We start from the raw sequence: 13,410 nt of genomic DNA on the forward strand, positions 1-13,410 counted from the left end.
GGAGGTGATGCAGCCCAGCAGTAACTTTGAAGTAGTTCTCAAATACATAGGACTTTCACCAGATAATCGGTGAACCTTGTGGGAATGAATATCTTGATCGTCAGACACATAATGAATATCTTGTTTGACTTTTGCAGGATTGGCAAGACCTTTCAGTTTTCTCAAAAGGTGCATATAATTATGTCATCTGTTTTCTTTATTTTCAGAGGATTTACTGGAGGACCAAAACCTGAAGAAATCAAACCAGATAAGGAAGATGTCATCAATATTTTCTCAGTTGCTTCAGGTCACTTGTATGAGAGATTCTTGAGGTCAGTTGCAACAATATATTTTCCCTTATTACCTACCAAACGTTTTATTTCAGAACTCCGAAATAACATCTATTCCTTGGATATGAATTTGCAGGAATAGATTCAGGTCTGCCCTCTTCATTTCAATCAACCTTGTTGAATGCTTTAAAAATTGTTTTCATATCTGCTTCAGGCTTGCACAAAAAATCCTCTTGCTGTTGATATATTCTACTGTTCTGGCAATTTATCAATCAAAACAAGTTTTGAAAGTTTGGGCGTCTGAAATCCTGCAAGGCTAACTCAAGGAGCCAAGTTATTTTTTTTAAAATAGAGTCAGTCGCAATCAAATAAGACTCTTGGTGCAAAATGGATGAGTAATTCACCGAGTCAACTTAATCCAGATATCCATAGACCCACTTCTGCATGAAAAAAAATGTAATTGTATGTTTATTGTGGCAAATAAAGTTATTTATTTCCAGGATCATATGGAAGTTTTTGCATCGGCATCCTCTTTTTAAATAAAAGTGAGACACCTGGGTTCAATTCCAGACAGGGCAAAACCTTGGGCAAGTTTCCTTACTCCACACAGAGCCTAATAATAATCCCTACAAAAACAAAAACAATAATAAATTGGTCATTTTCAATCCACGACTGTTTGTGGGACGTTGCTGTGCGCAATTGGCTGCCGCGTTTCACCCACAAATTTACAGTCAATTCACTTTACAGTATATTCTGTGAAGCGCTTTGAGACGTCGAGAAGAGGTAAAAAGCGCTATATCAAATGCAAGGATTATTATTATAGTGTACTGGAGGGATGACAGTGTTTGAAAAACCAATTCTGAAATCTATTTATCCACTACTGCTATCTAAGATGTGCCGATTTCATTTGGGATTTCTTAATTTCTTAATTAATTTCTTAATTCAAGAATTCTGTTTCAAATCTTATGTGTTGTAGAACTCACTATAATCACTGTTAGAAGGTTGGATGTCAATGAAATTCTTTTCAAATTTTCAAATACATTATTTTCTGATTAATTGTTCATGCTTTGTCATGTAATTGAGTTCTATATTTAACAGCCTGTGTTTTTGTGGGAATTTTCAATTACTGTTTCTTTCCTGTTTCCTACAGAATAATGATGCTATCTGTACTGAAGCAAACCAAAACACCAGTGAAGTTCTGGTTCCTTAAAAACTACCTTTCACCTACATTCAAGGTATTTTAACAGTAGACTTGTCAAATATTGCAGGCAGATATTTGGAAACTTCTGTGTTCTGACTGCGCTTTAGCAATGCAAGAATCACAAAATATACTCAGAAGCTTTATTGTCTTCCTTGAATTGAGAAATATTTAAATAATGAGCTTATTTAAGTATCAATTGATCTTTCTCTCATGCAAATTTAAATTCCTATAAGTTTCACTACAAAACAATCATTACAGTACACCTAATGCAAAGGAATAATTGGAGTTACGTCACTACAGTTGAATGCTTTGAATATCCTGTACAAATGTTAATATCAGAATTTTATGTATTTAAGCACTCTGTAAGCTCTACGTTGTTTTATATTTCTGGCTTCTGGCAGGAGTTTATCCCATACATGGCAAAGCAATATGGCTTCCAATATGAGCTGGTGCAGTACAAGTGGCCCCGATGGCTCCACCAACAGACTGATAAACAGCGAATCATCTGGGGTTACAAGATTCTTTTCCTCGATGTGCTCTTCCCCCTGGCAATTGACAAGATACTGTTTGTGGATGCTGATCAGGTATAGTGAAGGTGTATGGTTGCAGAATACTAGTTCTGCATTTTCTTTCTCCCGGTCCTTCACTGAACGAATACACACGTGCTTTACAGTGATCAGGAGCATGTACCTTCGCTGTGTTTTGTTTTTCATTTTTCCAAGTTCAGCATGGCTGAGACCACAAATAGCTTCCCTTCACTCCTTAACTGAAAACCGCTCTCAATACAGACTCAGGTGGCACTTCACTGGTCTATATAAGGGCGATGGAAAAAATTATTGAATATCGAATGCAAATGAATGTTTCTCTGGATCGTAAATGGGAACTTAGGATAGTGTTAAACAGTGAGAGGATATTGAAAGGACAAGTTAAGAAATTCAAATATGTACTTATTTTTTTCTTATTGCTGTTCATCTCCAATAAATGCATTTAACTCTTTTAAAGATTAAAGAGCTGCAAATTGAATGTAGTGAATGTATTCACTAAAGTTGATCTTCATTTTGTACAAGCTTCTTAATTGCAATGCGTGTTGATAGATGAGATGTTTATAAATGTGTGGTTTTGGAAGCGACGGATTTATTTCTTCTGCGTTTACAGATAGTGCGCACTGACCTGAAGGAGCTCCGAGATTTGGACCTCGATGGAGCCCCGTATGGCTACACCCCTTTCTGTGAAAGTCGCAGGGAGATGGATGGATATCGCTTCTGGAAATCTGGCTATTGGGCAAATCACCTGCAGGGAAGGAAGTACCACATCAGGTACGATTCTGGGGATTGTATAGATGTATTTGTTTTTGTTTACCCAGCCAATACTCTGTGTTGGTAGCATTACAGAAACAGTGCCGAAAGGAATTTTGCATTGAATGAGGACTAAGGCTGCTTATTCCAGTTGTTTTCCAAAATGACTTGATTCCTTTTTTATCGCCATCTGAAGTTTGAATTAAAGACAGAAGTTTTCAGTTGTCTGGTTTTAAGAGTCCTCTTGTTAGAAAGTTAAATCATGTGAGTTTACAGTAGATTTTGAACACTGCCGCTATTTTCCTCTCCACTTAATCCCATGCACAATGAGCTCCGTAATGTTAGTTTTAGCAAAAATTAGATTAGATTTTATATTGATATTCAGTTTGCAAATGGCTACAGTGCCACTGTGTGCCTGTGCCCAACATTACAGCCTCTACAAAGATCACTGCATTCAGCAGTGTCACTATCAGGCACAAAGTGGCACTACACCTATGTTTCTGAACCATTTCCTGATTACACTGTATTTTGTTTCGATTATTGTTTGTGATGATTGGAGGAAAGGGTCAATCAAGGGGGCCTGCCATATGTGTAAATAATGTACAGTCACTATGGGGCACTTTGTAATTGGATATTGAAATAAGATCTTTTTTGTTATTTTAACATTTCCATGATGTAATAAGAAACACTACCTTTATCGCCCTCTCCCTTTAGTGCCTTATATGTAGTGGATTTAAAGAAGTTCAGAAAGATTGCTGCTGGTGATCGACTACGAGGACAATATCAGGGTCTCAGTCAGGACCCCAACAGCCTATCCAATCTCGATCAGGTCTGTGTGTGTGTGTGTGTATTTCATTATGTTGTAGATCGAAGATATTAGTGTAGTTCCTCCATTAATTCTGGAATCTGCGGTGCACTTCTGGTAACATCTATCCAGATAATTTATTTTCAGTATGTGAACTGGTTTGTAGGTTATCTACCTTTCAGTAGTATTTTTATACATATACAATTGCTGTGCTGTGATATTCATGAGATATTGTTGGATTGTAAAGAGTGCAACTGCAAAGAATCTGAAAAGACAGGCACCCAGGAATGGCATTGCCGTCACTGAAATGTGAACAGCACCTTGTAAATCTTTAGAAAGGCAACAGTATCTAGAGATGCAGACTTCAGTGTTGCCAAATGGCCTGATGTCTCTGTGGATACCAGGGAAGCAAGGAAGCGATTTCTTGATCAGCTGCAGCAGCTGCCCTGTTGAAATAATGCTCTCGGGTGATCAATATCCTGTAGTCACTTTGCTCATGAAAAATAAGTCCTGGGATTACCTGTTTTATCATTTGCATGGAAAGATTCTCTGTGAGCTGTTTTTATATTCATGTTCTTTATATTGTAGCAAAAGTTTAGGTGTGTAGACACTTAACATCCCCTCCCCTCCCCTTGTCTCGTGCATTCTGTTAATACTTTAACACATTGAAACTTCTCAAAGTAAGTTGCAAGTAATTACTATCAAGGGTAGTGAACTCTATTTTAGGCAAATATTTTAGGCTTCCACAAATATCCATCAGATGAATGACCAACTAATCTGGAAGATTTTTGGTCAGGATATCAAGAGAAAGTTCTTTTTTTTATTTGTGTTATGGAATCTTTAATGTTCACTTGAGGCATGTAGCAAATTGCTTGCTCTCTTATAACACAATTTACAATTAAGGATGTCTCAAAGCATTTAAAACACATTTAATACAAGGTGAAGTTAGACCAACCACAAATGGGACATATTAATTTTGAAGACCTAGATGTCCATAGTAAATTAGGGATTTCTTGTAATAACGATGCATCTTTTGTCAACAGGATTTGCCGAACAACATGATCCATCAGGTCCCCATTAAATCACTTCCCCAGGAGTGGCTCTGGTGTGAGACATGGTGCGATGAATCTTCAAAGAAAAAAGCTAAAACTATAGATCTGGTTAGTACATGAGTGTGTTTATATATATGTGTCTGTGTGTGTGTGTTTGTTTGTGTGTGTATATATATACTAAGTGACATAGAGGGATCCAAGATATAGTAAGGTAAATGTGAATTTGGCATGAAGTGGGGTACCAAAATGGATCTATCAACCTAGATTATGTGCTTTAAAACTATATAGTGTTGTGCATCTGTTATTAAATATGCAAATTCACAATATCCTAACAACACTGCAATTTGTGATCATCTGCAAAGGGCAAAGGGAAAGTTACTTTAAGAAACACAAAAATCACTGGCATGATAAAGACTGCATTAATTCTGTATGCATTGTGTTCTGTAGTTGGCTAAAATCTTAATGATTGATCTCTTCTTTGATTTTCTAGTGTAATAATCCAATGACCAAAGAACCCAAATTGGAGGCAGCTGTACGTATTGTTCCTGAATGGCAGGACTATGACCAGGAGATAAAACAGTTTCAGAAGCAATTCCAAGAAGGGAAATTAAATGCATTTGCTCATGTTGGTACAGAAAATGTTACATCCATAGAAGGTAAGGGTGTAAAGGGGACAAATATATCATTACATTTTGCCACATTGAAAGAAATTAGATCTATGACTAGCCATCTTATATTTATGCCCTTCATTTTGGACTCATCCAGTATAAACAGACCATCAACATCTATTTTATGAAATGCTTTCACAATCTTAACATCTCTACGAGGATCCCCTCTGAATCGTCTAAACTCTGGAGAGAAAAGCTCCAACCTGTGCACTCTTCTTTGATAACTGTGTGCACATAAGCTCTGGTAAAGTTCATAGGTAGATTCTGGAGGGAACAATTCAGACGGCTGTAACCGTGGTTCAGGCAGAAGTACTTAACTCTCCAAAAGAGGTCTAGGTGGCAGCATTTTCTTTGGAAAAGAGCCGGATAGTAAAGGATGGATATGTAAAACCTTATTGCTTGTATTTCACTTGAACTTTTGGTCTTTGAAAACTGAGCTCTAATCTATATTGTATCTTTTATTTCACAGATCATGTTCCGCATTCTGAGCTTTGAGCTATGGACATCAAGCCAGTTTAACTCTGTTTAAAGAGTTGCTCTTTTATTTCCCAGATGAAACCTTCTCAATGTGACAAAGAGCCGAGAGACTGGAATAGGAATGTGCTGTTAGATTTTTTTTATATATATGTATAAGGTGTACTATAATTGGAGTTGAGTTCTGTGGAAAATATTGGGGAGGGGAACAAAGATCATTGGAGAAATCTGTAGCTATTCACCTCAGGGATGGAAAATAATCATGCAAAATAAACCAGTTTCTATGTTTGTCAGTGGGGTTAAATGCAACGAAAATCAGCCGTGTGGCTTGAATTTGCGATTTAAAAAATCCAAAGCTGTTCACTGTATTGACTTAGGCAGACTTCTTAATTCAAGTGGTCTTGATTATATTGTCAATACACAACATGTTGCCGTATTCTTCTCCTTCAGCAAGGCTGAAGAATCTACATGAATTCTGTCGTTCATTAACATTTTGAGTCTTTTGAGTTTACTGAAGGGCTGGCCACAGTGAAGCAATGTTTATTGTTAATGTTCTCATTGAGACGATTTATTTTGTCCTATAAGTCATGTTTTTCAGGTGAATATTCAGATGGTTCAGCTGGTATTTTGCTATTTCAAAGGTGTGTGTGATTATTCCAGACATTACATCATAAGAGAAATACTGCTTCAAAATGTGCATAATTTTTGTGGCATTTAGTTTCCATTATTGTTCAAATGAGCTATATATTTTTACAAATCACATTTTAAGATGTGAATTGAGACTGCAATCTAAAACTGTGATCGGTGCGACCTTCAATGCTGTCTAACAGTAGAGATCTTTCCCTCTAGTAATATATGTACATTGGGTTAGTTTGGCTAATGAATGAGTTACTCCAATCTGATTGTTTGTCTTGAGTTGATGTGAGGATGGCAGATCACATTGTATCCTTTGTACATAGTCAGGAATATCTGCGAATGAAACCTGTGGAGCACTGTGGTAATGGTAATTTGATTGTTCCGCCTCTATCACATCTTATTCCTAGTCCTACAAAGCATCACCTCAGGATACATGTCGCCGTGCATTGGAGACCTCTTAGTAGTATAAATCCAGATTACTGTTCATTCAGGTCCTCGTCATAAATGCCCAGGATGCACCAAAACAGGTTTAAGGACTCGCCTGTTGGCACATGTTATACCGTCATGTTCTAATTTAAACCAGGAAAAAGATTTGCAACAATATAAATGTTCTTTATGCAAAACTCTTTCCTTAATGTGTTCACAAATCTTGAATTAATGCTGTCAGGCTCTACTAGTTCTATCCCCATTAGATGCTGCAGTGTAAACTGGGGCTTCTTAAATTTATTGTCACTGATATCTGAGGTATTTTGAAGTTGAGTTGTTTCTGGTATCATAGCTGATTACAATCTGCAAATGATGGTGACACTGAGATTGTGGCAGATTTGTACTGAAACATTTATCATAAAATTGTCACTGAGCAATGCTTCAACATTTTGGTATTGCATTCTCTACTTATAGTTCAGTTTTACCAACGGTAAGGAAGACTCATGGACCCTTTCGTTAAATTCTGTAAGGATGTCCCAAGGTGCTGGGGAAAGTAAAATGCACACTTGCCATTGATTTATGTACAACAAGATGCAGCCTTCAATTTTCAAAGTTGCGTGGATATCTTTGTCATGAAAAATATCTATTAGGTGACGCTCAGTTTTGTATGCAGTGGTTATGTTCTACATCTAAAAAAGGGAAATGAAAAAGACGAGTGCATTTCAGACTGAGTGTAAGGACCTTAAATCGTGAATCTTTGAGAACTTGTATACATTTAGTTTTGTACCGTTCATTAATTAATTAAGGTCCCAAGGGAAATTATTTGGGGCAGTTTTAATCCAGTTGTGGATGTGAGGGACAGTACAAAAAATACCTTTAAATAGGTAGTCTTGTTGCGAGAGGAGTGGAGTGATTTGTTGGTGTGAGAACTGGTACTGTCAGACTACTGTGCAGTAATATGTGTGTATGTGTGTGTTGGAGGGAGTTTCTGCCATGTTCAGTGTAAAATGTGTTTTAATAAACTATCATTATGAAGCACTTCACTATGAAGTTTTGTCAAACCGTTGTGTAACAGGATTTCTGTTTATGATTGGATTTGGAATCTACCAAAATAAATTTGAAAATATATAAACCAAGCTAATCAGTCATAACTAGAGCTATCTTCCAGTAAATTTTAATTCTCAAGCAATGGATTTGTCAATTGTCGCAAATTGGCCCATTTTATTTCATTCTGTAATGATTTTCTAAGCAAAAATATTAACATTTGCTTTTTTAAAAATCCTTTCCATGTATTATTACACAACAAGATGAATCTCTAACATATTTGAAACACATGGCATTCTTTATCTTAAATCGCTGTATCTTCATCAAAATGTTTAGCTTTTTTTAAAAAAAAAGTAGCTCAGACTGTTTTCGAAAAGCAAAAACAAAATTGAATGAACCTTTTAAAAAGCTTGCCGATGAACGAAGTTGCACAGATATCCATGGTTTCTGTTTTAAGAGTTTTGGGAAAACTGCACAGTCAAACTGAATTTTTTCCCTGAATAATACCTTGCTAAATATTGTTTATACTGGTATTTATACAAACAACACAATACAGCTGAGTGTTCCATTCTTAATAAAACGATACAAGGTTGTAGCTCTATTTCATTTAAAATAATCAAACTGTTTTCTTTCTACTTTCTTTCTACTATTGAGATGAATTTCTTAAATCTACAGTGAGCTAAGGTGTGATAACCTTCCCCCCCCCCCACCACCGCCCAAAGTAATACAGTATTTATTCACCCCAGTGCCTTCCCCCTTGGCTCCCGCCTGTCTTGATTCGAACCCTAGCTCAGGTGCAAACCCTTGAATGTCCGGGACTTGTGAAAGGTGCTACATAGATGCAATTTTTTGTTGTTGATTATCATCTGTTCTATATTCTACATTTTTGATTTTGATTACATTTGGTATTATTGTTTCAGGATGAGCTATTTATAATAGACCAGCTTTCCCAGAACTAAAATCAGTGGATCCAAATGTAATTGTAATAAAAGAATGGATTTCATTTATAAAATGCAGTTTCTGTTTTCAAAGGCAGTTGCTGAGTATATCAGTGACATAATTGCCTTGTACAAATTATAATAAACAGGCCTCTAAAGTATATCCCTGTAGTTATATTTATTAAAATGCAGTGGTAAGAGATCAATTTGTTTTGGTTTTAATTGATTTTACTATATCAGAACAGCAAATACACTAATACTATATCCCATACCACTATTTGAAGTATTTTTTTTAGCGAATGAGACGGTAAACTCAATAAAACCTAATTCATCATTTTTAATTCTGTAGTTGACTCCCAAAGCTCAGATTGCAAATTTTACATTAAATTTCAGTACTCCCATCAATTATAAACATTGTAAAAAGTCATTGCACCAGCACAGATGTGGCCAGGTTGTTAATGAGTGCAGGCATCAAGGAAGTTTTAAAGATTGTTAAAGCAAATTAAGGGACCAGCAAAGAAAGAAGAACTTGATATACCTACAACAGAAACAAGAGGCAGCAAAAACCCAGTAAAAGATTGTTTCCAATTACTTAGCGTCATGTAGGAAACCCATAAAAAGGCGCTTTATTTACAAGGTCTTCAAATGATGATCACTTATAGATTCCTCAAACGCTACAGGTTGATTTGCATTAAGTATATTGATTAATGAAAAAGGGGCTACATGACTAATTCCTGATTATTGGTTGCTCCAGCCACCCTCTGCTAAAGTATAATTTTAATGATAGTTTTATTCACTTGTAAAGGATGTTTATGTGACAAATTTCAAAAGATAGATCAGTATCTTATTTTTAAGAAAAGAAAGCCATTCATACACATTTGCTGAGTTTTACTGCACCAGAGATTGATGTCCAAAGGATCTTCAAAAAATAAAACTTGATAAAAGATGTGCATTTAGCAGAGGAAGATTTCACATGTAATAATGTGCCTTTTGCATATTTCCTTTTTTGTTTTCCATTTTGATGTTTATGTCTGTGTCTGCAGGCGTGTACTGTTAAATTAAGATATTTTGAATTTAACATATGGATACCACTAACTGCCAAGCAGGTAGAATGCTGTAATGTTGTTGTTATTGCTGCTTTTGGAGGCAGAAGATATTTTTAATTTATGAAAGAGGGAATAAAATGTGAGGACTTTTTCAATCTGCTTATTACAAGTGTGCTTTTTTAAAAAAAAAGTTGGGTAAGAAATAATAAAACCTTGAATATTATAATAATACTTGCAATTGATATAGCGTCTTAGGTCTTGGAGATGTCTCAAAGTGCTTCACGGATTATATTGTAAAAGTGGATTGACTGTTGTGTGGGCGAAATGCGGCAGCCAATTGCACACAGCATTGTCCCACAAAGAGTCGTGGATCGAGTGGCCAATTTTTTTTGGTGATGGACACCGTTAATTTGAAGAAATAACTAAATGTATTGAATGAGAAACTTCTGTATGTTTACGTACACAGGTATTTCCTTTTGGATGACCATTGTGATGCTCTGATGTGTAGTAGCACTGTCAACAAGATGTATCATTGATGACAGATGATATGTACTTGGGCTCAGAACAACTCATAAACACACAAATTAGTTACGGTAACCTTTTATTTACCAACAGGGTATGGTGCAGATATTTGGTTGTTCTATAGGCATAAATCTATGCTTTTGTTCTAGAGTGCAATATACATTCACATATAAGTATTTTTGATTATCACAAACTCAAGAAGATACAGTGATAAACTGACCCATTTAATAGCACTGTTTGAAGAGTTTAAACCAATTAATACAAATATCAGTTTCCTCCCCACGTATATATGAGACGAAGCGTCTCATATATACGTGGGGAGGAAACTGATATTTGTGTTAATTAAACACAATTGTGCTCTCTTTAAACACATTGCCACCTTGCATACTGGTGTGTTGGCAATTGCTGTGGCTTCGAGAATATCTTGGGCTGCTCCTACGACTTGTTTGTCCTGGGTGGCCTAACAACCGTGGAGGCTAGGTTACTGGAACAAAGACACCAATGATGCCTCTTAACAAATAAGGTACGTAGATTTTTTATTGTTAAAGAGCCTTCCCCAGGCCTGTATACATTCCAGCAACTCTTCAGTAAATGAGTTTCACTGGTTGGAGAACCAGTAGGTAAAACTTCAATCCATATTTTGCTTATATATTGGGTGGTTTCATTGATTTGGATTGTTGAAGTTCAACTACTGAATATTTGCAAAAGTGCATTTTTAATGACACTTCAGAATGCTTTAGTTACAGAATTGATCCCCAGGTTCTGTCAACTGAAATGGTTCTAGTAGTGCCCAACACACCTTTACCCTTACTGTTAACTTTGCATTTGCATTTATATTAACAGAATTAATGCAAAAATACCTACTCCAAAATAAATGCAGCAATTAGATAAATGCAATGAAGCCATTTTGAAAAATTGGATTAATTTCTCGAGAATGAAATCTCTTTTGACTCTAGGTCTTGTATCAGCTCCAATCTGACGATCTGGTTAATGACCTATTCCCACTTTTCCTTTACCGTTTGTTGTCAGGCTACAAGGTGGTGTAACAATTAGTAAATTCACACTCCACTCTCAAATACCAGTATGGCAACCAGAATTGCTCACAGTATTCCAAATGTGGTCTGCCTTTAACGTTGATTCTCTACTTTTGTACTATTTAATAATAATAAATCTTGCGTTTGATAGACCACCCTTCCCAACATGAATGGTGCTATATAAAATGGAAGGATTATTATTATTAATAAAAGTACAAAAGTAGAGAATCTTAAAGTGCTTCATGTGATTTTACTGTCAGCTGTAGTGACTGTATCTTGTAGTTAAATGCTGTAGCCAGATTTTGTGCACAGTAATTTGCCACAAACAGCCATGAAATGAATGATCAGTTTCATCGGGGCAATTGTTGGCCAGAAGATCGAGATAAACTAGGGCAACACCATGTATTTTTGCAGGAGTTTTTTGCACTAACATTTAGATGAATACCTATCACTGGACTGTGTATATAATTTGGTTAAAGTAAGTGACTCTAATAGCTGCCCCATTGTGTAATGCTAACTGTTTGCTTCAGTCTCTCCAACTAAATGAAGATGCATAATCCTGATTCAGCGAGCCCTCTGGTGGACAATGTGGGCTTTTATGCTAACTATTTGTGCATCATGTTGTGGTATTTGTGTACTGCACTGATCAGATCATCACTTTTTTCAGCCATTAAAGCACAAGCAAAGAATAGTCTTTGTCTCCTCAGCAGTGTTCCTAAATAGTTGATAAGTGATAGTTTTTAGTTATGCGTGCACTGAGCCTGCAATTCCAGGCAGGGCGAAACCTTGGGCAAGTTTCCTTACTCCACACAGAGCCTAATAATAATCCCTCCAAAACTAAAAACAATAATTAAATTGGTCATTTTCAATCTATGACTGTTTGTGGGACATTGCTGTGCGCAATTGGCTGCCGCGTTCGCCCACAAATATACAGTCAATTCACTTTACAGTGTGTTCTGTGAAGCGCTTTGGGACGTCCTCCTGACGTGAAAAGCGCTATATCAAATGCAAGGATTATTATTATTAATATAAAGAATTGTGTGACTTGCAGCGGATAACAACGGAGTCAGTCTCCAATTCTTCTCAATATGGTTCAGTTCATGTTGCGTTTGAAAGTATAACATTCAACCGTGTCCTCTTGATAATTGACTGTTCTTGAACTCTGGAGTTGAAATCCATCCAATATCAAGCAATTGAGGAGAATTCCCAGGACATTAAAGTCTGAAAGGATTTTCTTTTGCTCTGGCGCTATCTGAACATATCTGAGAATAGAATGCACAAAAACTGGGATATATTTGCAATGTTAATGTCACTGCCGTTGATATTAACAAAGAAATTGCTTTCTTATGACTATCTGCGACAAAAGGTTTCATCCTCACAGCCAAAGTGTGTCTGAATCATAGTCTGTATGACTTCACAAGCCTTGTACAAATGCTGTTGATACTGCACAATAGAAGTTTTCATGAAGCTCGGATTTTGAGGTACTTGTGATTCCCAATTATCAGATTGTCTATAATAGCAATAAACTATTAATTATTCACACATTAAGCATGCTAGAAAATTAATAAACAACAGATTTTATCCTGTTTTCATTTCAGATCCATTATAATTAGAGGGACAAAATGAAGATCATTTCTGGAATGACTCGAGTGGGCAGACCTGGCAAGGTGAAGCCAACATTCTGGAGCTTAATTCAAAACATGAACCTATGAATTATTTGTTCTTGCCTTGTGCAATGCTATGATTGTGAGGTATAAGAGAAAGATTAAGGTATGATTTACTCGTATTTTGAGCCCAGGCAAGTGCCCTTTCAGGTTTTATATGTTTTACAATCGTAGTTCAGTTTTTAAGACATTGATTTTTTTTTACTCCTATTATAATGCATTTTTCCCAGTCTCCTTAGGTTTCCCCATTAAATTGATTCCTGCCTATCCTTATGAGAAGGTTGAGTTAAGATTAAGACTTGCTCCTTGATTTCTGTGAATTCTGTCAATGGTGTG

The 13,410-nt window shown here is 36.2% G+C and overlaps 1 protein-coding gene across 1 annotated transcript in view; it reads left to right on the forward strand.

Moving 5' to 3' along the window:
• The window catches only part of uggt1 (UDP-glucose glycoprotein glucosyltransferase 1), a 36,032-nt gene extending 26,023 nt beyond the window's left edge, over positions 1-10,009 (forward strand). Inside the window, exons 34-41 of the mRNA XM_042339076.1 lie at positions 207-311; positions 1,420-1,504; positions 1,872-2,054; positions 2,626-2,786; positions 3,480-3,594; positions 4,614-4,730; positions 5,113-5,278; positions 5,760-10,009. Of these exons, the coding sequence (XP_042195010.1) occupies positions 207-311; positions 1,420-1,504; positions 1,872-2,054; positions 2,626-2,786; positions 3,480-3,594; positions 4,614-4,730; positions 5,113-5,278; positions 5,760-5,785 (958 nt within the window). The 3' untranslated portion in view covers positions 5,786-10,009. The remainder of the gene's footprint in view (positions 1-206; positions 312-1,419; positions 1,505-1,871; positions 2,055-2,625; positions 2,787-3,479; positions 3,595-4,613; positions 4,731-5,112; positions 5,279-5,759) is intronic.
• Positions 10,010-13,410: the final 3,401 nt, after the last annotated feature.

Source organism: Callorhinchus milii, unplaced genomic scaffold, assembly GCF_018977255.1.
Source record: "Callorhinchus milii isolate IMCB2004 unplaced genomic scaffold, IMCB_Cmil_1.0 Scaffold11, whole genome shotgun sequence".
Taxonomy (NCBI): domain Eukaryota; kingdom Metazoa; phylum Chordata; class Chondrichthyes; order Chimaeriformes; family Callorhinchidae; genus Callorhinchus; species Callorhinchus milii.